The 23734-nt window shown below is 40.9% G+C and overlaps 1 protein-coding gene across 1 annotated transcript in view; it reads left to right on the top strand.

The window, feature by feature from the left end:
• Positions 1-5504: 5504 nt before the first annotated feature.
• Positions 5505-23734, top strand: part of LOC127650166 (fibronectin type III domain-containing protein 5-like) — a 42841-nt gene continuing 24611 nt past the window's right edge. The window contains exon 1 of the mRNA XM_052135400.1: positions 5505-5628. Within this exon, the coding sequence (XP_051991360.1) occupies positions 5550-5628 (79 nt within the window). The 5' untranslated portion in view covers positions 5505-5549. The remainder of the gene's footprint in view (positions 5629-23734) is intronic.

Below are 23734 nucleotides of genomic sequence, written 5' to 3' on the forward strand. Positions count from 1 at the left end.
GCGGCCTTGCCTACGTCTCCTTCGGCGCCGCCACCCAAGTCTTCGACTGCTCCGCCTCAGGAGTCCTCCTTGGCTCCGCCAGCTCCCCTAGTGTCCAATCTTCCTCCCAGGCCCCCTGAACCAGCCCTTGCCCTACGGCCACCTCCTAGGCCACCTAAACCTGTCCCTGTCCTGTGGCCACCTCCCAGACCTCCTGAACCGGTCCTTGTCTTGTAGCCACCTCCCTGGCCTCCTAAACCTGTTCCTACCCGGTGGAGGCTCCCCAGGCCACCTGACCCTGGCCCCGTCTCACACCCCCATAGACTGCCTGCCTGCCCTCTCGGCCTCCCTGGTCTACCTGTCAGCCCCTTGCGCCTTCGTGGAATGCCTGTCTGCCCTCTTGGCCTCCCTGGACTGCCTAATTGCCCCTTGTGCCTCCTTGGACTGTCCCTGTACCCCTTGTGCCCCTTTGGTCTGTCTGTTTCCCCCTGTTCCAGTCCCTCACCCTTTGGACATTTATTTGTGTTTGTTGTTCTTGTCGTTTTCTTTAGGACCGTCTGGAATCCGGTCCTTTTGAGGGGGGGTTATGTTATGTTCCCTGTTGTCTTTTGTTTCTGTGCTTTTATGTTGAAGTTTAGTTTAGTTCCTGTTTCCTGTTTGGTTTTTGTAGTCCTTTTGTAGTTTCTTTTCATGATTGGTTTTCCCCTGATTGTTGCCCCAGGTGTCCCTCATTCCCTCGTTTGTTCCTTTGTGTATTTAAACCCTGGTTCTTGGTTTAGTCATTGTCGGTCCTTGTTTGGTGTTAGCCCGGTATGTGTTCCCTGCCAGAGTTCTCTGTTTGTTTTCATCGTGTTTTGGTTTTCAATTTTATGTTTTATTTCCCCATTGAGGGTTGTTCCTTTTGTGTTTTCTTGTTTATTTAATAAAAGTCCTAGCTGCAATTGGATCCTCATCTCGTCTGCCTCGCTGCTCAAGCATAACAAAAATAACATATACTTGATGTTAAAATAGAGAAGAAAACATTAAAAGCATGTAATTTAGTTAATGGAAAAATTAAGATTTGTGCAGAGAGTTCTAGTATTGACCAGTTAAGAGACACCACACATAGTCTGTAATTGGGAAGAGAATAGACGTAGAGAAAACGACTGATAAAATATCAAGCAGAAAGTGAGATCTAAGATAAAAATAGACAAGTCTGGAGAAAAGGTTTTGTTATTTGATCTTGAAGGTAAGTTGATGATTATTTTGTTTGTATGAGTTATTGTGTGTTGAGTTTGCTGTGAAAGTTGTGGTGTTGTAACCTAATCTACTACCATTGCTCTTGATAAAAGATGCCGAGTCACCCACTGGACGATATTTGATGAGGATTCTTTGAACTGTTTCTTTGCCTGTAAAGAAGAACTACTGTGTTCATCAAAAGGTGGATTAGACAGACATTAATTGCCCTCAACTTTCCCCAGTGTTTTCCCTACATCGAAGGCAATCCACAAGTTCACACAGCCACAGAGTTAATTTATACATACAGCCAATGGTAGTTCTGCAATGTTGCATCTAAAAGGGTTTCATATTGCATCTGGACTCGGACAATTTAAGTAAAAAAAAAAAAAAAAAAGGAAGAAACATAACAAGAATCAAAACGCAATTGATATGTTAATTGCGTACAACGTTTTTATTTTGTTGAAACTGTTGTTGAAGAGATATTCTGATTGAAAAGGTTGAAAAGGTTATTTATTGAATGTAAATTGTGGTTTACAATTGTGATTTTTGAGCTGCTTGAATTTACCTTTGCGCAGTCAGCGCAGGCTCAGCTTGGGGCTGTGCAGGACAAAACTACATTTAAATTAACACAGCATCCTAAAAACACAGCACTTATGACTAGACACACTGAAACCTAGTGAGACAAAAAGCATCCATCTGACGCATGACTGCATAGACCAACAATTAAAGATAGCGCAGAGAGAAGTAGGCAAATAACAGAGTTATTGGGTCAGTTCTATAGTGAGCTGCCTCTCTGTCTTCTAGGGCAGCATCCTAACTGAAATGATGACTAGTAAGAGAGCAATTCATAGACAGCAGCTTTACACGTTATTCAAATAGCGCTTCTCACTTGCAGCGCACGGGAGACTCAAGTTGCAACTGATTTCAATACAGGTGACGCAAGAGGAACAATGCAATACTCTAATGAGCAATATGGGTAAAATAGTCTGTTTCAATGATATTAAACTATATTTTATAAATTCTTTTCAGTATTGAATGGGTTATAATTATATTTATAATCCAAATTTCTCTTGCTTCGTCTGCCATCTTGGATTTATTTTTAGCCGAGCTCATCACAGTGCAATCTGGGATAGCCTACCCAGAAGGATACATCTTATTCTACCTTAGAATTTGACCAAAACGAGATATCTTTTGAGGCAACATTATTAAGATACCATTTGGAACAGCCTTCACGTCAGGAGCGCGCCTATGATGCATTTAAATGCTGCCTCTTAAGGAAGCTCACTAGGTTTTGAAACAGACCCAATATGTCCAATGATATGGAAACATTTTTACTTTAAGCCACTTTTTGTATTGTTCATAATGCTTTACTTGTCTGTTGCCACAATAAATGTATATGATGAAAAGTATTTGAATTATAATATATATTACAGTATATATCATTAAAAATTATTTTAATTATTGTATTCTATTTCTACATTTCCTTTATTTGGGGGCCTTTCACGGTATGTACTTAATTTGATCAAACAGTTTAATCAAATCACAATTGAACAGCCCTAATTAAAACATATTTTGTGTTTTGCATAAGAAAGAAAGTATAATGGGTTTAGATCAACAGAAATAATCTATGAGAGAAGTTTCATGCTTGGGTGAAATATTCCTTTAAATCCTGAAATCATCTAAATTATCTGTCCAAACTGTCCATTAGTCTGAACATAAAATAATGCTAAATATCTGATTTCCATTGAAGAAGAAAAAAAACTCAGCAAACTGCCAAAAATATGAAAATAATGTCAAGTTTGCCCAAAAAATAGCACCTGAAATGTGCTACAATTGTTCCTGTCTCAGGGGCTAGAAGGGGTTTAGTAAATGGACAAAGAGTCCCCAAACAGACGACAGCACTGGAACTGTGTTCAGGGACTTGCTGCCTCTACATAGTATTTTCTCTCTCATTCTGTCATTAAAATTAGAATGCACTGAACTTGTTCTTTGGATGAAGCCAAGCTCTGCAAGTTTGCAAGGTTAGAAGAACTATTTACTATTTGGATGGCTGGGACAACCTTTACAAATACAATCTTTGGCTGCACTTGTACAAATTTCACTGTAACAGCAAACATTTTCCATATATATATGGTATTCAAATATTGTATTTGGACTACTGACAACATTAATCTATTTAGAATAGTGTAAATGTGTCAGATAGTGTTAATGGAAAGTTCATTGTGGAAATACAAAGTGGTGTCATCCTGTGTTTGCATGATCTTTCAGTATATGGAGCGGTATTTTCTGTCCTCAGCACTTGGCACAGATACGCAAATAATAGAAGAGAGCTGGAAAGGCCCCCTGAAAATGTGGTTCCCTTGTGAGCAACCTGGCATAGAGAGATAGAGAGGCAGGGAGAATGAATGTATGAATTAGATTGAAGACAGTGCCAGCACTTTTCACTCTGTAGTATGAGATTGAACGGGGATGCAGTGCTTCACCATTGAGAAGAAGTGACTGAACTGTCCATTCAGCTTTAAGTCAGCACATCTTGAGCTTATTTGCGGTTATACACCGCAAACTTCAGTGCATACTAACGCTGATGCTGTCATGTTCCATGTTACACCATAGAAATAGAATATACAGGTAAAATGGCAATTAGCATGAAACAAGTCTAATAAAATGGGCGGGACTTGTGGGCCCAGATGTTGTAAATTCTTCTCTGTGTATTTTCAGATATTAATATTTCACAAAGTCACTATTCTGGTGTAAATTATCGTCCTGACAGCTGTTGGGTAGCTCACCATATAGCACAAGTACATCTCTGAGATGTCTGTTTATGAGCGTTTCATCTGGAAAGAATCACAATCTAATTAACATCTGCTAAACATCTTAAAAAGATCAGATTTACAAACATTCTATATCATAAATGTCTCAAAGTCATCTTCTGAATGTCTTATTGACATACTGCAGATGAGCAAACAACCTAAAAAGTGTGTCTTCCAGATGTAAACACATAAAATAGACGTCTGGGTGATGTACGCGTGCTCTCAGAGATCCGACAGGAAACGTCTTATAGACGTATTGCAGATGTAAACACACATATAATAGACAAATGAGATAACCTTTTTGGTTGTCTGAAGTTTGTGTAAATGTACTTGGGGTTCGATATATTTTTCTTTTTCGCATTCATTTCACACGTGTCTATTACACATATGTGGTCTTGTCTCATGAATCCAGCGAATACTTTTTACACAATCTACCTAAAAATAGAAAGAAAGTGAAACAGGAGGCACATTGTAACAAGACCATATAACAGCTTAAAACACCCCTCTAACAACTGTATCTGATCTCATTAAAAAGCCTATTTATTAATTTTCATGTTAATAAATGCCATTTATAAACTTTATCATATATAATATAGCAATCATTTTTACACTTGACAATAAATACACAACAAAGCCACAGCATTGACTGAAATAATGCATAGATTGATGGCAAAACACAAACACACCTGTTGGTGCAGCTAACATTATGAGGACTCTCCATAGACATAATGATATTTATACTGTACTAATTATAGATTATATCCCCTAACCCTCACCAAAAAACTTTCAGCATTTTTACATTTTCAATAAAACATTGTTTTGTGTGTTTTTTAAGCTATTTGAATTATGGGGACACTAGAAATTTCCTCATAAACCACATTTATAGCACCCTTGTAATTACCAGTTTGTAACCTAAACAAGTCCTTGTAAACCACTTAACTTGCTGGTCACGTCTGCTGGCTATCTGAGAGATTAAAATGATACTAAGTTTGCCTCATTTTAAATAACTACCCCCACGTTAGTTTGCGCCCCGCGCTCCACTACGTGTTCTATCAGGAACAAAGACCGCGTCAAAACGCATCACATTTCTCAGCGCTGGAAAGGAATACACAGATCGCTGCGGTGGTTTCTGTTTTAACGAAAAATCTGAAATCTTGGAATCTAAATATTGAATTAATTATCCTGATAAATTAGAATTATATCGTGTGCAAATATCCCTCCAAAACGCCCTGGTATTTAAATGCGGCTGAAAGAAGGATTTGGGGCTTTGAGCCTCCGAGCGCCCCCTGGAGGAATTAAACTCCATGTCCCTGTGACATATAGTGACATATGCCGCCCAATGGGCAACATGCAGTCCTCTCCTGTCGACTTTCTGCGGCAAGTACGGAGTTTAGATCTAGCGCTGTTCTTAACAGTGCAGGAGTAACGGTGGCAACCAGTCGCGAATGTTAAACACACAGACGCCGACTTAAAGTTGATAGATCTTTGCGAGTAAATGGGATTCAACGTCTGCCGAACAGAATGTAAAGAATTGCTTGAAGGATGTGGGCAATTAAAGGCTCGTGCGCTGCGCTGTTATTGTTGTTGTTGGCTTATATCTCCGTGCCCTCGGTTAATGCCGGTAAGTTTGCGTGAATTTTATTCGTTTAGTCAGTGATGCCGTTATTATGGCCATTGTTGTAATGACCGTTTTTGGGGCTCTCGCGCACCAAAACTGATGGAAAAAGAAATCCATCCAGTTTACATTGAATTTGCATGAATGAGCAGATGATGGCAAAGGGTTTGTCTTTTAATCTAAAAACAACATGCACGATGCAGTGCATTCGGGCATGTTCGTAATGGCACAGAACAGACAGCTGCGGCTATCAGATGAATAAATGATGCGCTACTACCTGTTCAGCCCTTCACTGGGAATCAGAAGACGCTCGTGCGTTTCCACTATTCATTCAGAATGCATGTAAATGCTGTGACCAATCCATGTGCACCTAATTGATTATGTTTATTGAGATAAATAGAGATAATATAAGGCTGGTGGTCAGGGCAGAAATGATTACTTCAATCATTTTTGGGCTTTGGGATTTAGGGAATTTGCCTGGCTGGAGACATACATTATTGCAGTCTGTACTGTCATAAGAATGCTTCTGCTAAATGGTAAATAGTCAGATAATTACTGTGGCTAAATAAATACAATACAAGTTAACTGATTTGGTTATCAACGTGATGAATTCATCATCCATCTCATTTGCTTATATTTGTATGCATTAATTGTAACATTAAAAGCAATATAATTTAATACATGTCAGTTTATAGTATATTTTTTTCTCTGGCCTGGATTTAACCAGATCATTATGATATATATAATCATAAACTGCACCATTAGCTATTGATCCTTGTACAGATGAATGTATGGTTTTGTTAAGGAAATCACCTGTGATTTGAATGTATTACAGTTTTTTGTTGAGGGAGGGCAGCCTACTATATCACTTCAGAATAACCTGTTTGGCAATATGAAAATTACATAGTACTGTACTCGACTAGAAATATACAACAGACACTTTTTTTTAATCAAAGCAGTAACAATGAAATTATATGGCTTTTCCATGTACTGCGGATCTCTCTGACTCTGATGCACAATTTATTAAATCACAAAATAAATATCTTAATGTATTGTTTTTTCCTTCAAAACAAGAATACTAAATATGACTATGTGCATATATATACATATATATATATATATATATATATATATATATTTACATTTATGCATTTGGCAGACACTTTTATCCAAAGCAACTTACAGTGCACTTTTACAGGGACAATCCCCCTGGAGCAACCTGGAGTTAAGTGCCTTGCTCAAGGACACAATGTTGGTGGCTGTGGCCTGTGGGGCTTGAACCAGTGTCCTTCTGATTATCAGATTACCAGTTATGTGATTAGACCACTACACCACCACTACACAATTCCTGACATTTAATCCTAGAAAACATTCCCTATCTTAGGTCATTTAGGATCACTAATGTCAGAATAATAGTAGAGAGAATGATTGATTTCAGCTTTTACTTTAGAAGAAGTTTACATACACTTTGCTAGTATTTGGTAGCATTGCCTTTAAATTGTTTAATTTGGGTCAAACATTTTGGGTAGCCTTCCACAAGCTTCTCACCATAAGATGCTGTAAATTTGGCCCATTCATCCAGACAGAACTGGTGTAAATGAGTCAGGTTTGTAGGACTCTTTGCTCGCACACGCTTTTTCAGTTCTGCCCACAAATTTTCTATCAGATTGAGGTAAGGACTTTGCGATGGCCAATCCAATACCTTGACATTGTTGTCCTTAAGATATTTTGCCACAACCTTGGAGGTATGCTTGGGGTCATTGTCCATTTGGAAGACCCATTTGCAACAAATCTTTAACTTCCTGGCTGATGTCTTGAGATGTTGCTTCAATAATTTTCATTCCTCGTGATGCCATCTATTTTGTGAAGTGCACCAGCAAAGCACCCCCACAACATGATGCTGCCCAGTTTTTCACATTTGTTTCACGGTTGGGATGGTGTTCTTCGGCTTGCAAGCCTCACCCCTTATCCTCCAAACATAACTATGGCCATTATGGCCAAACAGTAAAATTTTTGTTTCATCAGACCAGAGGACAATTCTCCAAAAAATGAAGCTCTTTGTCCCCATGTGCACTTGCAAACTGTAGTCTGGCTTTTTTATGGCGGTTTTGGAGCAGTGGGTTCTTCCTTGCTGTGCAACCTTTCAGGTAATTTCAATATAGGACTAATTTGACTGTGGATATAGATACTCGTCTACCTGTTTCCACCAGCACCTTCACAAGGTCCTTTGTTGTTCTGGGATTGATTTCACTTTTCGCACCAAACTACATTCATCTCTAAGAGACAGAATGCGTCTCCTTCCTGAGTGGTATGATGGCTGCGTGGTCCCATGGTGTTTGTACAGATGAATGTGGTACCTTCAGCTATTTGTCCAAGGATGAACCAGATGTGTGGAGGTCAACAATTTGGTTTATTTCTTTTGATTTTCCCATGATGTCAAGCAAAGTGGCACTGAGTTTGAAGGTAGGCCTTAAAATGCATCCACAGGTGTACCTCTAGTTCAGTAAACCTCCTATCAGAAGCTAATTGGCTAATTGTCTAAAGTCTTGACATCATTATCTGGAATTATCCAAGCTGCTTAAAGGCACAGTTAACTTAGTGTATTTAAACATCTGACCCACTGGAATTGTGATATAATCAATTGAAACAATCTGTCTGTAAACAATTGTTTTAAAAATTACTTGTGTCATGAACAAAGTAGATGTCCTATATGACTTGCCAAAACTAGAATTTGCTAATATGACTATTGCTAATATTCTATTTCTTTTCCATAATTATGTTTTTTTTTTTTACTTCCTCTGTCCAGAGGAAATTGGTACATCAACATTTTACCAGCCTTGTTTATTTTATGTTGTCAACATCATAAATATATAATAAAACACAATGACATATTAACAGGGCAATCGTATTAAATTATGAGAAAGTGTCACAGTTAATCACCCTTGGTGGGTGATATAACATTGCATACAGTCAGGTCCATAAATATTGGGACATTGACACAATTCTAATCTTTTTGGCTCTATACACCACCACAATGGATTTGAAATGAAACACACAAGATGTGCTTTAACTGCAGACTTTCAGATTTAATCTGAAGGTATTTACATCCAAATCAGGTGAACGGTGTAGGAATTACAACAGTTTGTATATGTGCCTCCCACTTTTTAAGGGACCAAAAGTAATGGGACAGATTAACAATCATAAATCAAACTTTCACTTTTTAATACTTGGTGGCAAATCCTTTGCAGTCAATTACAGACTGAAGTCTGGAACGCATAGACATCACCAGACGCTGGGTTTCATCCCTGGTGATGCTCTGCCAGGCCTCTACTGCAACTGTCTTCAGTTCCTGCTTGTTCTTGGGGCATTTTCCCTTCAGTTTTGTCTTCAGCAAGTGAAATGCATGCTCAATCGGATTCAGGTCAGGTGATTGACTTGGCCATTGCATAACATTCCACTTCTTTCCCTTACAAAACTCTTTGGTTGCTTTCGCAGTATGCTTCGGGTCATTGTCCATCTGTACTGTGAAGCGCCATCCAATGAGTTCTGAAGCATTTGGCTGAATATGAGCAGATAATATTGCCCGAAACTCTTCAGAATTAATCCTGCTACTTTTGTCAGCAGTCACATCATCAATAAATATAAGAGAACCAGTTCCATTGGCAGCCATACATGCCCACGCCATGACACTACCACCACCATGCTTCACTGATAAGGTGGTATGCTTTGGATCATGAGCAGTTCCTTTCCTTCTCCATACTCTTCTCTTCCCATCACTCTGGTAAAAGTTGATTTTTGTCTCATCTGTCCATAGGTTGGTGTTCCAGAACTGTGAAGGCTTTTTTAGATGTTGTTTGGCAAACTCTAATCTGGCCTTCCTGTTTTTGAGGCTCACCAATGGTTTACACCTTGTGGTGAACCCTCTGTATTCACTCTGGTGAAGTCTTCTCTTGATTGTTGACTTTGACAAACATACACATTACCTCCTGGAGAGTGTTCTTGATCTGGCCAACTGTTGTGAAGGGTGTTTTCTTCACCAGGGAAAGAATTCTTCGGTCATCCACCACAGTTGTTTTCCGTGGTCTTCCGGGTCTTTTGGTGTTGCTGAGCTCACCGGTGCGTTCTTTCTTTTTAAGAATGTTCCAAACAGTTGATTTGGCCACATCTAATGTTTTTGCTATCTCTCTGATGGGTTTGTTTTGATTTTCAGCCTAATGATGGCTTGCTTCACTGATAGTGACAGCTCTTTGGATCTCATATTGAGAGTTGACAGCAACAGATTCCAAATGCAAATAGCACACTTGAAATGAAATCTGGACCTTTTATCTGCTCCTTGTAAATGGGATAATGAGGGAATAACACACACCTGGCCATGGAACAGCTGAGCAGCCAATTGTCCCATTACTTTTGGTCCCTTAAAAAGTGGGAGGCACATATACAAACTGTTGTAATTCCTACACCGTTCACCTGATTTGGATGTAAATACCCTCAGATTAAAGCTGAAAGTCTGCAGTTAAAGCACATCTTGTTCATTTCATTTCAAATCCATTGTGGTGGTGTATAGAGCCAAAAAGATTAGAATTGTGTCGATGTCCCAGTATTTATGGACCTGACTGTATAACATTGCAACTGAATAGTTAAAAATGGCTTTGCATTGAAGTAGACACCATGCATCAGAGGATTAAACTACTATAGGAGTACAGCATGTGCAGTGTTATTGCTATGTAGTCGCTGTTCTGAGCTCCTAATATGTAATATTATGGACAGATGAATTGTAAAATATATCTATGAGAGAGGAGGACACACATATATAAGCATAGATTGTTTTAGACTATAGGGAAATTCAGCTCACTAAACTATTTTACCAGAGAGGAACAAATCCTCTGTCTATACATCTTTATACTCAGGCAGAAGCAATGATACAGACTATTATTAATGTACAGAGCAAGCAGCATTTCTGTGTCATTATAGCATTCACATTTTTGAAACAACCTGCTCAATAATTAGACAACAGAGGCAGTAGGTTACTCAAACATGGCAGAAAATAACTGATCAGCTTTTGAGGTTGTACGTTGGGCTTTGTCATATTACTGGCCTGTTGTGTTTTGTTTTGACGCCTGCGATGAAAAGCAGAGGTGCTGAAAAGCAGAGTTCCTCGCTCTGAGCTCTCACATGTTTGTTTCTCATCAAAGCTACATGAGAGCATTGTGAATATTTTATGAGTCTGATGTGGTTTAGTGATGCTCTGGATGGCTATCAGCCTTGTGCATTGCATATTAGTACAAATCTACCAGTTTATCAATCAAAGCTTGCATTTGGACACATAAACACACTTAATGCAGAGGTGGGTACTTGTTGTACAACGATGACCCTCCGATACAAAATGTATGAAATAAATGAAAAAGTAAGAGATGATCAGGTCAAAGCAAGCTCCAAGCTAAAATGTTATTAGATGCTGGAGGGTTACCACATCACCTCCTGTGAGTTCAAGGGAGGTCACGGATCTGTGGATTATAGAGATGTGGATTTGAATCTCAAGGGTGTAATATTCTCAGTCTAGAGGTCAGACCTGGCTGTGGATGAGAGAATCCATAGTGATAGATGAGGAGTCTTCTTAGTGGCACAATTCTCCCCCAAATTGACATTACGTGTTCTTATTAATGTGCTACAATAATAATAATAATAATAATAATAATAATAATAATAAAAATACAATAAATAAAAATGTTTTAAAATCTAATTATAACAATTATTATATTATATTAAATTATTATAAATATTAAATTATCTTATACATACACTTTCAATTGTGCTTTACAATTAAAATTATGAATATTGTTTTTTTTTTTTTTTTTCATTTAGCAATAAAAATGTGAATAATATTGCAAAATATAATTTTGTATTGTTTTGTTTACATTTTTGGTTACATTTCAATTCCTCTCGCTTCAGCCAAAACTGCTTCCTTTCATCCCTGACATTGTTAATCAGAGGCTTGATACTTGATCAAGCCTCTGTTGTTTGATACTTATCAAATATCAAACAATTAGACAAGATACTAGTTTCCCTCACAGATATACACACACTGCACTGTATACATACAAAAACACATACATTTAGCCTAATTTTGGTTGATTGTTTGGAAGTGTTCTGAATTTTTTTTAAATAAATGTTAACATGTGGTTGGAGTTGTGGCACAGTGGTTGGTGCATGTCGTCTTGACAATTTCAGCCTTGTGTAAAGGTTACCCTGTCTTGTCTCAGTGTTGCCCTTTGTTTGTAATTTTGTCACTTTTGTTATTCCTTAGTTTTCACTTTTGTCACCCTTGTACCTCCATAGTCTTCCTGTCAGCCCTCGTGTTCACTGTTCATTGTTTTCACCTGCCCTCGTTAAGTTTGCCATTTGCTTCTGTTTGTCATCTTGTTATCTTGTTTGGTGTTCTGTTTGTTCATTGGCCCCTTAGTTCTATGTTCATGTGTATATATACCCTGTTTTTTGGTTCAGTCCCTGTCTTTCGTTGATTGTTTGTGAACGTGGTTGTATGTTGGTGATGTTCGCTCCCATGTCTGTGTTCCCAGTTCCAGTGTTCCCAGTTCCAGTGTTCCCAGTTCCAGTGTTCCCAGTTCCAGTGATATCGTGTTTTGTTTTCAATTTTGCCCATCGTGGTAGTTTTGTTTGTTCATCTCTGTTTGTTTCCATTCGTTTAAATAAAGTTAACTGCACTTGGATCCTCAACCTTTGTTAGCCTCAGTCCTCAATCGTTACAGAACGAAAGAACACACCATGGATCCAGCAGTATTACGCGCCAGATATCATCTGCTCTGCCTGAGGCAAGAGGACCGTCCTATTGAGGCCCACGTCCGCGACTTCCTTAAACTGGCGGCTGTTGCGGACTTCTCGGACTGCTCCCTGGTGGTCTTCTTCAGGGAAAACCTGAGTGGCTGGCTGAAGGAGCGGCTGCCGCCGGCATCACGCGGCTGGACTCTCCGCGACTTCCTGGAGTTAACCTTGCTGTTGTGCGGCTCCCCGTTCACGCCTGCCCCGGACTGCGAGCTAGAGCCTATGCCTGCCCCGGCCAGCGAGCCTGAAGTCACGCCGACCAGGAACAGCGTTCCAGCGTCGCCAGTCACCTTCCATTAGCCAGCGCGGCCCACTTCGTCTGCCCGGAGGAGGGAGAGAAGACGGGCTTCCGCCTCCCGGCCCGCGCCTATCCCGGTCTGCGAGCTAGAGCCCACGCATGTCACGGTGAGTGAGCTAGAGCCCACGCATGTCACTGTGAGCGAGCCTGAGTCCTCGTCAGCCACGATGAGCGAACCTGAGCCCTCGACCGTCCCCGAGCCAGCGCCAGTAGCCTCAGACGTCAGTGAGCCAGAGCCGATAGCCTCAAACGTCAATGAGCCAGCGCCTGTAGCCTCGACCGTCCCTGAGCCAGCGCCTGTAGCCTCGACCGTCCCTGAGCCAGCGCCTGTAGCCTCGACCGTCCCTGAGCCAGCGCCGTAGCCTCGACCATCCCTGAGCCAGCGCCTGTAGCCTCGACCGTCCAAGAGCCAGCGCCAGTAGCCAGGACCATCCCAGAGCCAGCGCCAGTGGTCGAGCCCGTCCCAGAGCCAGCGCCTCCCAAGTCTCATCTCAAGTCTCGAGTCTTCCAGGGCTCCACCTCCCGAGCTTTCCAGAGCTCCGCCTTCCGAGTTTCCCGAGCTTTCCAGAGCTCCGCCTTCCGAGTTTCCCGAGCTTTCCAGAGCTCCGCCTTCCGAGTTTCCCGAGCTTTCCAGAGCTCCGCCTTCCGGGCTTTCCAGAGCCCCGCCTTCCGAGCGTCCTGAGCTTTCCAGAGCTCCGCCTTCCGAGCTTTCCAGAGCTCCGCCTTCCGGGCTTTCCAGAGCCCCGCCTTCCGAGCTTCTTGAGCTTTCCAGAGCTCCGCCTCCCGGGCTTTCCAGAGCTCCGCCTCCCGGGCTTTCCAGAGCTCCGCCTCCCGGGCTTTCCAGAGCTCCGCCTCCCGGGCTTTCCAGAGCTCCGCCTCCCGAGCTTTCCAGAGCTCCGCCTCCCGAGCTTTCCAGAGCTCTGGCCTCCGAGCTTCCCAGAGCTCTGCCTCTCAAGCCCCTCGAGCCTTCCAGGGCCTCGCCTCTCGAGCCTTCCAGGGCTCCGCCCCTCAAGCCTCTCGAGCCTTCCAGGGCTCCGCCTCTCGAGCCTTCCAGGGCTCCGCCCCTCAAGCCCCTTGAGCCTTCCAGGGCTCCGCCCCTCAAGCCTCTCGAGCCTCCCAGGGCTCCGCCCCTCAAGTCTCTCGAGCCACCCACGGCTCTACCTTCCGAGCCTCCTCCAGAGCCTCCTACGGCTCTGCCTCCAGAGCCTGCCTCTCGAGCCTTCTACGGCTCCGCCTCCAGAGCCTCCTGCAGCTCCGCCTCCTACGGCTCCACCTCCAGAGCCTCCTACGGCTCCGTCTCCCCGAGCCTCCTGCGGCTCCGTCTCCTGAGCCTTCCTCGGCTCCGTCCCCGGAGCCTTCCAGGCCTCCGCCTCTAGAACTGCCTATGGCGCCACCGCTCTCGGCTCCACCTCCTGAGCCATCCTTGGCTCCACCTCCTAGGCCTTCCTCTGCTCCGTCTCCTGAGCCTTCCTCAGCTCCATCTCCTGAGCCTCCTACGGCTGAGCCTCCAGAGCCCCCCTCAGCTCCGCCTCCTGAGCCTCCGGAGCCCCCCTCAGCTCCGCCTCCTGAGCCTCCGGAGCCTCCCTCAGCTCCGCCTCCGGAGCCTCCCTCAGCTCCGCCTCCGGAGCCTCCAGAGCCTCCCTCAGCTCCGCCTCCTGAGCTTCCAGAGCCTCCCTCCCGCCTCCTGCTCCTCCTGAGCTTTCCATGGGTCCGCCTCCCTTGGCTCCGCCTCCTGGGCCTCCAGAACCTCCCACAGCCTCGTCTCCAGAGCCCCTCTCTGCTCTGCCTCCGGGACCAGTCCCTGTCCTGAGGCTGCCTCCCAGGCCTCCTAGACCTGTCCCAGTCCAGTGGCCTCCTCCCAGGCCCCCTGACCCGGTCCCTGTCCTTGCCAAGTGGCCAGCTCCCGGGCCATCTAAACCGGCCTCTGTCCTGTGGCCACCTCCCAGGTGCCCTGAACCGGCCCCTGCTCTGCGGCCATCTCCCAGTCCACCTAAACCCGCCCCTACCCGGTGGAAGCTCCCCAGGCCACCTGACCTGGTTCCCAGCACACACCCCCAGAGACTGCTTATCTGCCCTCTCGCCCTCCTTGGTCTGTCTCCGTGTCCCTTGTGCCCCCTGTGGACTGCCTGTCTGCCCCTCGTTGCTCCCTGGACTGCCTGTCTGCCCCTCGTTACCCCCCTGGACTGCCTGTCTGCCCCTCGTAGCCCCCTGGACTGCCTGTCTGCCCCTCGTTGCCCCCTGGACTGCCTGTCTGCCCTTTGTGCCCCCAGTCATTGGTTATTTGTTCTTCCCGTTTTTGTTTTTATTGATCGTCTGGTATCCGATCCTTGAGGGGGGGGCTATGTAACGGTTACCCTGTCTTGTCTCAGTGTTGCCCTTTGTTTGTAATTTTGTCACTTTTGTTATTCCTTAGTTTTCACTTTTGTCACCCTTGTACCTCCATAGTCTTCCTGTCAGCCCTCGTGTTCACTGTTCATTGTTTTCACCTGCCCTCGTTAAGTTTGCCATTTGCTTCTATTTGTCATCTTGTTATCTTGTTTGGCGTTCTGTTTGTTCATTGGCCCCTTAGTTCTATGTTCATGTATGTATGATATATATATATATATATATATATATCATACATATACCCTGTTTTTTGGTTCAGTCCCTGTCTTTCGTTGATTGTTTGTGAACGTGGTTGTATGTTGGTGATGTTCGTTCCCATGCCTGTGTTTCCAGTTCCAGTGTTCTCGTGTTTTGTTTTCATTTTTGCCCATCGTGGTAGTTTTGTTTGTTCATCTCTGTTTGTTTCCATTCGTTTAAATAAAGTTAACTGCACTTGGATCCTCAACCGTTGTCAGCCTCAGTCCTCAATCGTTACACCTTGGTGCATATGCAGCCAGAGCAGGTTGAGTCTCAACAACTCTCTCTGCACAATATTTGTTGAATAAAAAGAAAAATAAGAAATTATATATGAGCAAAGTGATATTGCAAAATCAGTAATGTGCTTTGGTTGCTTTTTGATGTTGTTTTAAATTAGAACAGTAATCTAATTTTGCTAAGCTAATTTGTGTAACATTTACTATGTTAAACTGCTTTGCAACAGAGTAACATTGGCTTAGCCAGTGGCTTGAGTTTGGGATGAGACTATCTGTTTAACTGAATTAATTTCAGATATGTGTAGTAATTGGGAAAAGGTGTTAAAAACATTGATTATTTCTGCAATTCTGTTTGGTGACGCTAGTGCCACAGAAATTACACACTTCAGGCTTTACAGCGAACTTACCTTATGAGCTTTGGCTCGTTTTTTTTTGTTGCAGGCACTTGACCAAAATTGACAGTACACCAATAAATATTCACTCAAGGATTCATAAGAGAATGTGATGCTAAGATATTTACGAGGCCTGCCATGACCAGGGACTGAAGATGCAGTCAAGCTAAGCCAGGATTTTGACCTCATAGCTGGGCTCTCTAAATCAACACTGCAGGTCTAGACAATGACTATCACCGAACATGCACTGGCCACCTGACTGCACACTCCTCAGGCATGAGAGAAACAGTCTATAACCCCCATGCTTCCTACAAGGGCGACTAGCAAATGTGATCGTTATTCCACTGACATCCTAAAAAAATTTACTTTTTTAAGCCACAATATTTCCAGCAATGCTCATTGCACGATTGCTGGTAAAGTGAATGCCACAAGAGTCTATAAATTCAAAACACATTTGTCGTTGCATACAGACTAATACACTTTAGGTTTGGTTTCTGGCTGTAAGCCAAAGAACTAGTGATGGGAAGATCAGATCATTTTACTGACTTGGATCTTTTGAGTCATATACGCTATGCACTGTGCATGGTGTCCCCCTCTTCGGAGGACAACTTTATTTTTATTTAAATCAAACAGATTGGAGGTACATGTAGTGGAAAGATGGGTATATGCTAGAACATACAGGACAATAACATATTTTTCAAAACAGACATTAAGAAAAAGATGAAAAATAAGATAACAAATAAACAAAATAGTTCATACTGTATGTATGTATGTATGAATGTCTGTATGCATGTAGAATGTATGTATGTATGTCTGTATGCATGTCTGTATGTCTGTATGTATGTATGCATGTCTGTATGCATGTCTGTATGTCTGTATGTATGTATGTATGTATGTATGCATGTCTGTATGCATGTAGAATGTATGTATGTATGTCTGTATGCATGTCTGTATGTCTGTATGTATGTATGTATGTATGTATGCATGTCTGTATGCATGTCTGTATGTATGTATGTATGCATGCATGTGTGCATAAGATTTGGGTGTGGATGTTAACAATTTAAAGAGAAAAAAAGAGAGAATAAAATTGGGAAAATGGAAAAACAAAATTAAACAACAGCATTGCGAATATAAATAATAAACTAAGAGATATATAAAGAGAGTAATAGAGAAGGAAGGGGAAATTATTTGTCTGTGAAAGTGCTTACTGGGTATGATGTATTATAGTATTTGGGAATTGGATGTTATAGCTGGGGTCTGTGAATATGTACGTGACCTCGGCCTTGGGGTGGATTTGATTTGAAAGAGGTTAAAAATATATCCCACGTTTCATTAAAGGCTGATATATTGCTTGTTTTGTAAGCGGTTATTTTTTCTATTGAGATATATTCTGTGAGTAGATTAATGAATATTTATTTGGTAGAGTAATTTGTGTAGTATTACCCATTAGACATAGTGATGGGGACAATGGAATTCTGCATCCCAAGATCTGAGATAGTTTTTTAATTACTGCTATCCAGAGGGGGTGAACTGGTTGGCAGGTCCAAGTGGCATGGCGGTAATTATCTGTGTTACCTAAAGTGCATTGTGAACAAATACCTGTATCGGGCAGTCCCATTTTAAACATTTTGTCTTGTGTGATGTGTGTTCTGTGGATAGTTTTATATTGTATGAGTTGCAAGTTTGCATTGGTGGTGATTGAGAAAGTATTATTGCAGATTTGTGACCAGATCTCAGAGTTGGGATAGACAGCTACATCATTTTCCCATTTTATAGTTGGGAGTGTTATGGAAGTATCAATGTTTAATATGAGTTTGTAAAGTTTGGTGATAATTGTTTTTGAATTTGTTCATTCTGATATCTCCTCACTTCATTTTGCCAGTTGTAGTGTGTTATTTGTAATGTTAATTTTGGATTTAATTAAGAATTTTAGTTGTTGGTAGTGGAGGAACTGGTCTTTCCCAACCCCATACCTCTGGATTAGTGTATTCGATTATATGAGTTGGTTGTTTTCGAATAGGTGGTGGAGGTGGGTGATACTGCAGTGCTGCCATGATGTAAAATAGACTGGGGTGTTATGCAGTTTGAAATCCAGATTGTGCTAGATTGGGGTGTATTTACATGGTGCTAGTGATGATTTAGAGATTTTATTAACTTTTCACCAGGCTGTGAGAGTTGAGGAGATTGTAATATTCTTACAGTAATTCAATTTCTTGATTGACGCTGGTAAGAAGGGAAGATCTGAAAGTGACGTGGGTGTACATTGATTTTGTTCTAGTTCTAGCCATGGGTTATTGAAGTTGTGCTTTCGGGTACAATTGAATAAATATTGTAATTGATTTGCCAAGAAGTAGTAAAGAAAATGTGGTGCTTCTAAGCCTCCTTGTGATTTCCTTTTTTGTAATGTAGAGAGTGAAATTCTAGGTTTTTTGTTTTTCCTGTAATATTGTGTGGTTAGTGAATCTAATGTTTTGAACCATTTGTCAGTAGGAGTGATGGGAAGCACTGAGAACAGGTAATTAATCTGAGGTAATATTTTCATTTTAACTGAGGAGATTCGTCCAATGAGAGTGAGTGGAAGTTTGGTCCATCGTTTAAAGTCATCTCCTATTTTATTTAACAGAGGAATGAAGTTGAGGTTGAAGAGATGTGACATCTTATGTGAAATGTTAATGCCTAAATATTTTATGATACCAGTGTGAAGAGGGAAGGAGAAGTCGTGGGCTGCAGAATCCCAAGCATCTACAGATAGTGGTAGTATAGTTGACTTGTTCCAATTTATTGAGTAGTGTGAAATAATAGAGAATTTATTAATGATGTTTAATGTTTCCTGTAGTGACACATGTGGGTTTTGTAAGTTTAATAATAAATAATCTGCGTAAAGATACATTTTATGTTGTGAATTGGTATCCTGGATTCCCTTAATTTTATTGTTTTGTTGTATTGCGGCTGCAAGTGGTTCGATAAAAATAGCAAATATGGATGGTGAGAGTGGGCATCCTTGTCTAGTTCCCTGATGAAATGTGAAGCTAGGTGAAGTGATCTGGTTTGTGATTACTGTGGCTCTAGGTGAGGTGTACAGTGTTTTAATCCAATGGATAAACGACTCTCCAAAACCAAATTTGCGCAGGGTGCTAAATAGAAAAGTTCAGTTGACTTTTTAAAATGCTTTTTGCTTCTAATGATACAGTTTTGTTTTTGTCTTGTTTTTGCTGTGATATATTAATTAAGTTAAAAAGTCTACAGAGGTTGATGAAGCCTGTCTGATCTCAGTGGATTATCATTGTGGTCTCAATTCTAGTTGCTAGGGCTTTAGTAATAATTTTTAAGTCAATATTAATAAGTGAGAGAGGGCAGTAACTGGAGGGGTGTGTTGGGTCTTTATTAGGTTTTAATAAACAGTTATAACAGCAGTATTCATGGGTATGGTCGAGGTATCTTTGATTTCTATTGTTACTCTGTAAAGTAGTGATGATAGAATATCCCAACAGTGTTCATAGAATTCAGCCGGAAGTCCATCTGGTCCAGGTGATTTATTGTTTGGCATTTTATTTAGGGCTTTATAGAGTTCTTCAGAAGTGAGTGATGTGTCCAAAATGTTGGCTTGCTCTCTAGGTAGTGTGGATAAGTCTAATTTATCAAAAAAAGTGTCTATTTCTAATTGGCTGGGTTCGTGATTCGAGGAATACAGATTGCTGTAGAAGTTGTAAAAGATTTCATTTATAAAGGTGAACTAATCATTTATGTTTCCTGTGTGAGCAATGTGTAGCGTATACGACTGTCACGTGACAAAAGAACGAACGGCTGGGACCAGATGACTCGAGAGGTGAACTAATCATTTATGTTTCCTGTGTGAGCAATGTATAGCGTATACGGCTGTCACGTGACAAAATAACGAACGACTTGGACCAAAAGAGTTGAAAGGTGAATTAATAATTTCTGTTTCCTGTATAGCACCTATGAGGTTTTCACGCAACAAATGAACGGAGGTTGTGCAATCTGCATGCGTGGCCAACACAAAATGAATGAATCACTCTCTGAGACTACTCGTTCTTCTGAGTCACATAAAATGAACAAATCGTTCATGAGTGACCCATCACTACAAAGAACAATAGAACATGCTAAAGTTTAAAGCATGAGTCCCAGGAGAGCTGCCATTTCCAAGCAATGAGATCCAGAAAGACTAACTTAAAGGGCTTAAACCTCTCGTGAAGTAACATTAAAGTGGTGGACAAGAAGTGGCGTTAACACTATGTCCCCTTAACTTTTCAATGGTGGTGAAAAATATATTCAAAACACCTTGACCTTCCTCTTTTTAAGAGAGTAATTTAAGTTGAAAGGCTACGCCAAGGAAAATCCAATGTAACCCTGGTGTTAAGACTTTTGAGAAGTATCCAGACAAAAGTCAAATTATCTTAATGGAGGAAGGTGCCCTGCTTTAATCCTGATACGCTGAGCAGCCTTACACAGGGTTTCCATGGTCATGGAAATCCTGGAAATTTCACAGAATGTTTTTAATTGTGATTTCCAGGGCCCAGATGTTCAGAAGAAATCTGATTGGATTTCTGCTATCAGATTGGATGAAATCTTGAAAATGGGTTGTTCAAAAGAAAAAAAGGATTAGGTCATGTAATCCAGTCTTGGTTTTGCTCTGGATCTCTGGAGCAACATTCAGTATGTGTTGTTCAAAACTTTTTAGCAGGAATGGGATACCTTTGATCCAAAAAATTATCCTGATCCCAGTAGAAGGGTGGATTCAGTGTGGATTTCAGGAACAAAATGTAATAAAACTTTGTTGGTCAAATAATACAACATTTCTATCATGTAGTATAAATGTATTTATATTTTGCACTTAATATGTTTAACTGTTACAGTGATAACATAGATAAAGTAGACATTTGGCAACCTATTAAGACTTTCAGTACAGTAAAGTAAAAATAAAAGTATGTCCCCATAAAGTAATCAACCAAACGGCTGTCAATATCAAACAGAAATAATATATTTCATTTTAACTGTCATTTATCACTGTATATTAATTATGACACAATCATTAGAGATGAACCAGTCAAAAGTAGTTTCTAACAATTGTATCCCATATTGTCAGTCCCTCGTTCTGAGAGAACTCTGAAGGGTGGTATGGGTCTTCAATAGGCTCAGGTGCATCATAAACATCATCTGAGAGAGGGACATTTATATGATTTAAAACATGTTCAAAATATCAACAATGTATTTGTGAATAATGTATATTTGTTTGTTTTTATTTATTTGTTGTGGGTCAGATAAGGGGGCTGGCGGTTTAAAAGAAATTGAAAATGGAAGGGCATGTTTGTATTGTTTTATTGTGATGTTTTCTGTCTCTTCAAATAAAAACACTTAAAGTGACCCCATGCTGGCTATTCTACCTGTTGTTCTTATATTGCTAGTAGCTTACAGTGTGATATGAAGTCCCATGTAGAGCTCTGCTAATCCGGATTTGGTAATCTTGAAAAGCTTGTATCTGGATCAGAGCAATGTTGCTTTGAAAAACTGGCACAAAAGTAAGATGGATTACCTGAGCCTGGATAGCAAAACATGGGATTTCCAAATCCGGATCACTTTTTGAACAACTTGGCCCAGGTCTGGAAAAGTCCTGGTATGCTCTATCCATAGTTTTCCTGACCAACCACTGGGCGGAGCCATGATGATTCTAATTGCCGCTAAACTGTTTTCTAGTTCCGGTCTCCAGAAGAAGCAATATAAAAACTACCAATACAAGCATCCCAGACAGAGAATAACAATTTTAAGTGTTAGTTGAAGTAAAAATTAGTTCAGGCTCAACCAGTTGTTGGCTGTCATAACAACTAGAAATAGTTAATAATATTAATGTATCAAACCTTGGTTCATAGTTTCATGTCATCTGCCAGGTCTCTTCAATTACATTCTTGTGGGGGCCAAATTATCCAAAAGAAAACTTGATGGGGGCCAAACATTTCCCCATATTTATCTTAGCGAGCGCTTTCACTACAAGTAACATGTTAACATGAAAAATAAACTAAACACTGTTAATACAGTGTGTTTAATGCATTATTGTCAGGGTTATATTCAAATAAAAAAATGGTAAGGTCTGCTGGAAGAACAAACGTGATTTCATAACGTTAACTAACAGTTAGGTTTGGATCAACTTTACCTTTAAAATAAATACATAATAATCATTTTAACAAGAGTATTCCAAAAGGCACAGTTAACCAACTCTGATAAAATCCCTGAATTCTGAGTTGATTAAACTTCCACAATATCGGTTTGTGGATAGTTCACTAAACATTAAGTTTGAAACTCTGAACTCTTAGCAGAGATTGAATCCACAATTCATCATGGAAACAGAGGCAAAGAAGAAAAACATGCCCTTTTTCAGTGATGCATAGCGAGGATTATTGATTCGGTTTAGGAGTGAGAGTTTGCTTGATGAAAAGTTATGTCAAGCCAATCATCTCACATGCTGTATGCTGATAGGCCCTTTGACGCAAGGGCGTAGATTTGTTTTATTTATTTATTTGATTCCATTTTCTCCCAATTTGGAATGCCCAATTCCCACTACTTAATAGGTCCTGGTGGTGGCGTGGTTACTCACCTCAATCTTAGTGGCGGGGGACACATGTCTCAGTTGCCTCCGCTTCTGAGACAGTCAATCTGCGAAGCTCATCACATGGCTCATTGTGCATGACACCATGAAGACTCCACATGTGGAGGCTCATGCTACACTCTGTGATCCATGCACAACTTACCACGTGCCCCATTGAGAGCGAGAACCACCAATTGCGACCACGAGGAGGTTACCCCATGTGACTCTACCCTCCCTAGCAACCAGGCCAATTTGGTTGCTTAGGAGACTTGACTGGAGTCACTCAGCACACCCTGGATTCAAACGAAACCTCCAGCGGTGGTAGTCAGTGCCAATACTTGCCAAGCTACCCAAGCCCACATAGATTTTTCTTGAACACATAGATTTTTCTTGGGGGGGTTGTACTTGCTTGTTTTTTTTGGGAGGGTTACCTCACCCCAATACCCCCAGAACATATGCCCCTGCTTTTGATGGGCAGCCAATCAAATTGCATACTTTTTGATTACTTTTTCAAATTGCAAATTATGAGTCAGGGGCCGGATTCACAAAAATTCGATTTAACTATCAATTTCGTCACAATTTTTAACTTAACATAAGTTAATATTTGTAAGAATCTCAACAAAAACAAATTCTTAAAATTGTTGTAAATACCATCTTAAAAGTTAGGATATCCTTATAGTTGTCTTAAATCCCAAATTTAAATTAATGGGTTAAATTTCAAATGTGATCTGTTCTATCATGTTGATTCGAAAGTTGCTTTATGGGCTGTTTATGTAGAAATATTATTTTAGACCAAACAATGATATCATTAGAAAGCCGGGACTGTCCTTCACCTTCCTTTCCAATGCCCGCTTCTTAAAAAAAAAGTTCATATATGCATTTGTTTCGAATTACCAGTGTTGAATTATTTCATTTATTGTATTAGACAAGGCAACCATATGAGTTGAAAGTATAATCAGACAATGTCAAGGCCTGTCATTTTATTCTTAAGAAAAAAGACTTAAGAAAATATTTGAGAACTTAAGATTTTGTCAAGTATTGGACTTAGGAACTTAGGAAATGTAGCCTAAGAACTGTTTAAGAACATTGTTTTTCTAATTTTGCAGCAGTCAGCATGTCCGTGAATGTT

The sequence above is a fragment of the Xyrauchen texanus genome, chromosome 10, assembly GCF_025860055.1.
Source record: "Xyrauchen texanus isolate HMW12.3.18 chromosome 10, RBS_HiC_50CHRs, whole genome shotgun sequence".
NCBI classification, from domain to species: Eukaryota; Metazoa; Chordata; class Actinopteri; order Cypriniformes; family Catostomidae; genus Xyrauchen; species Xyrauchen texanus.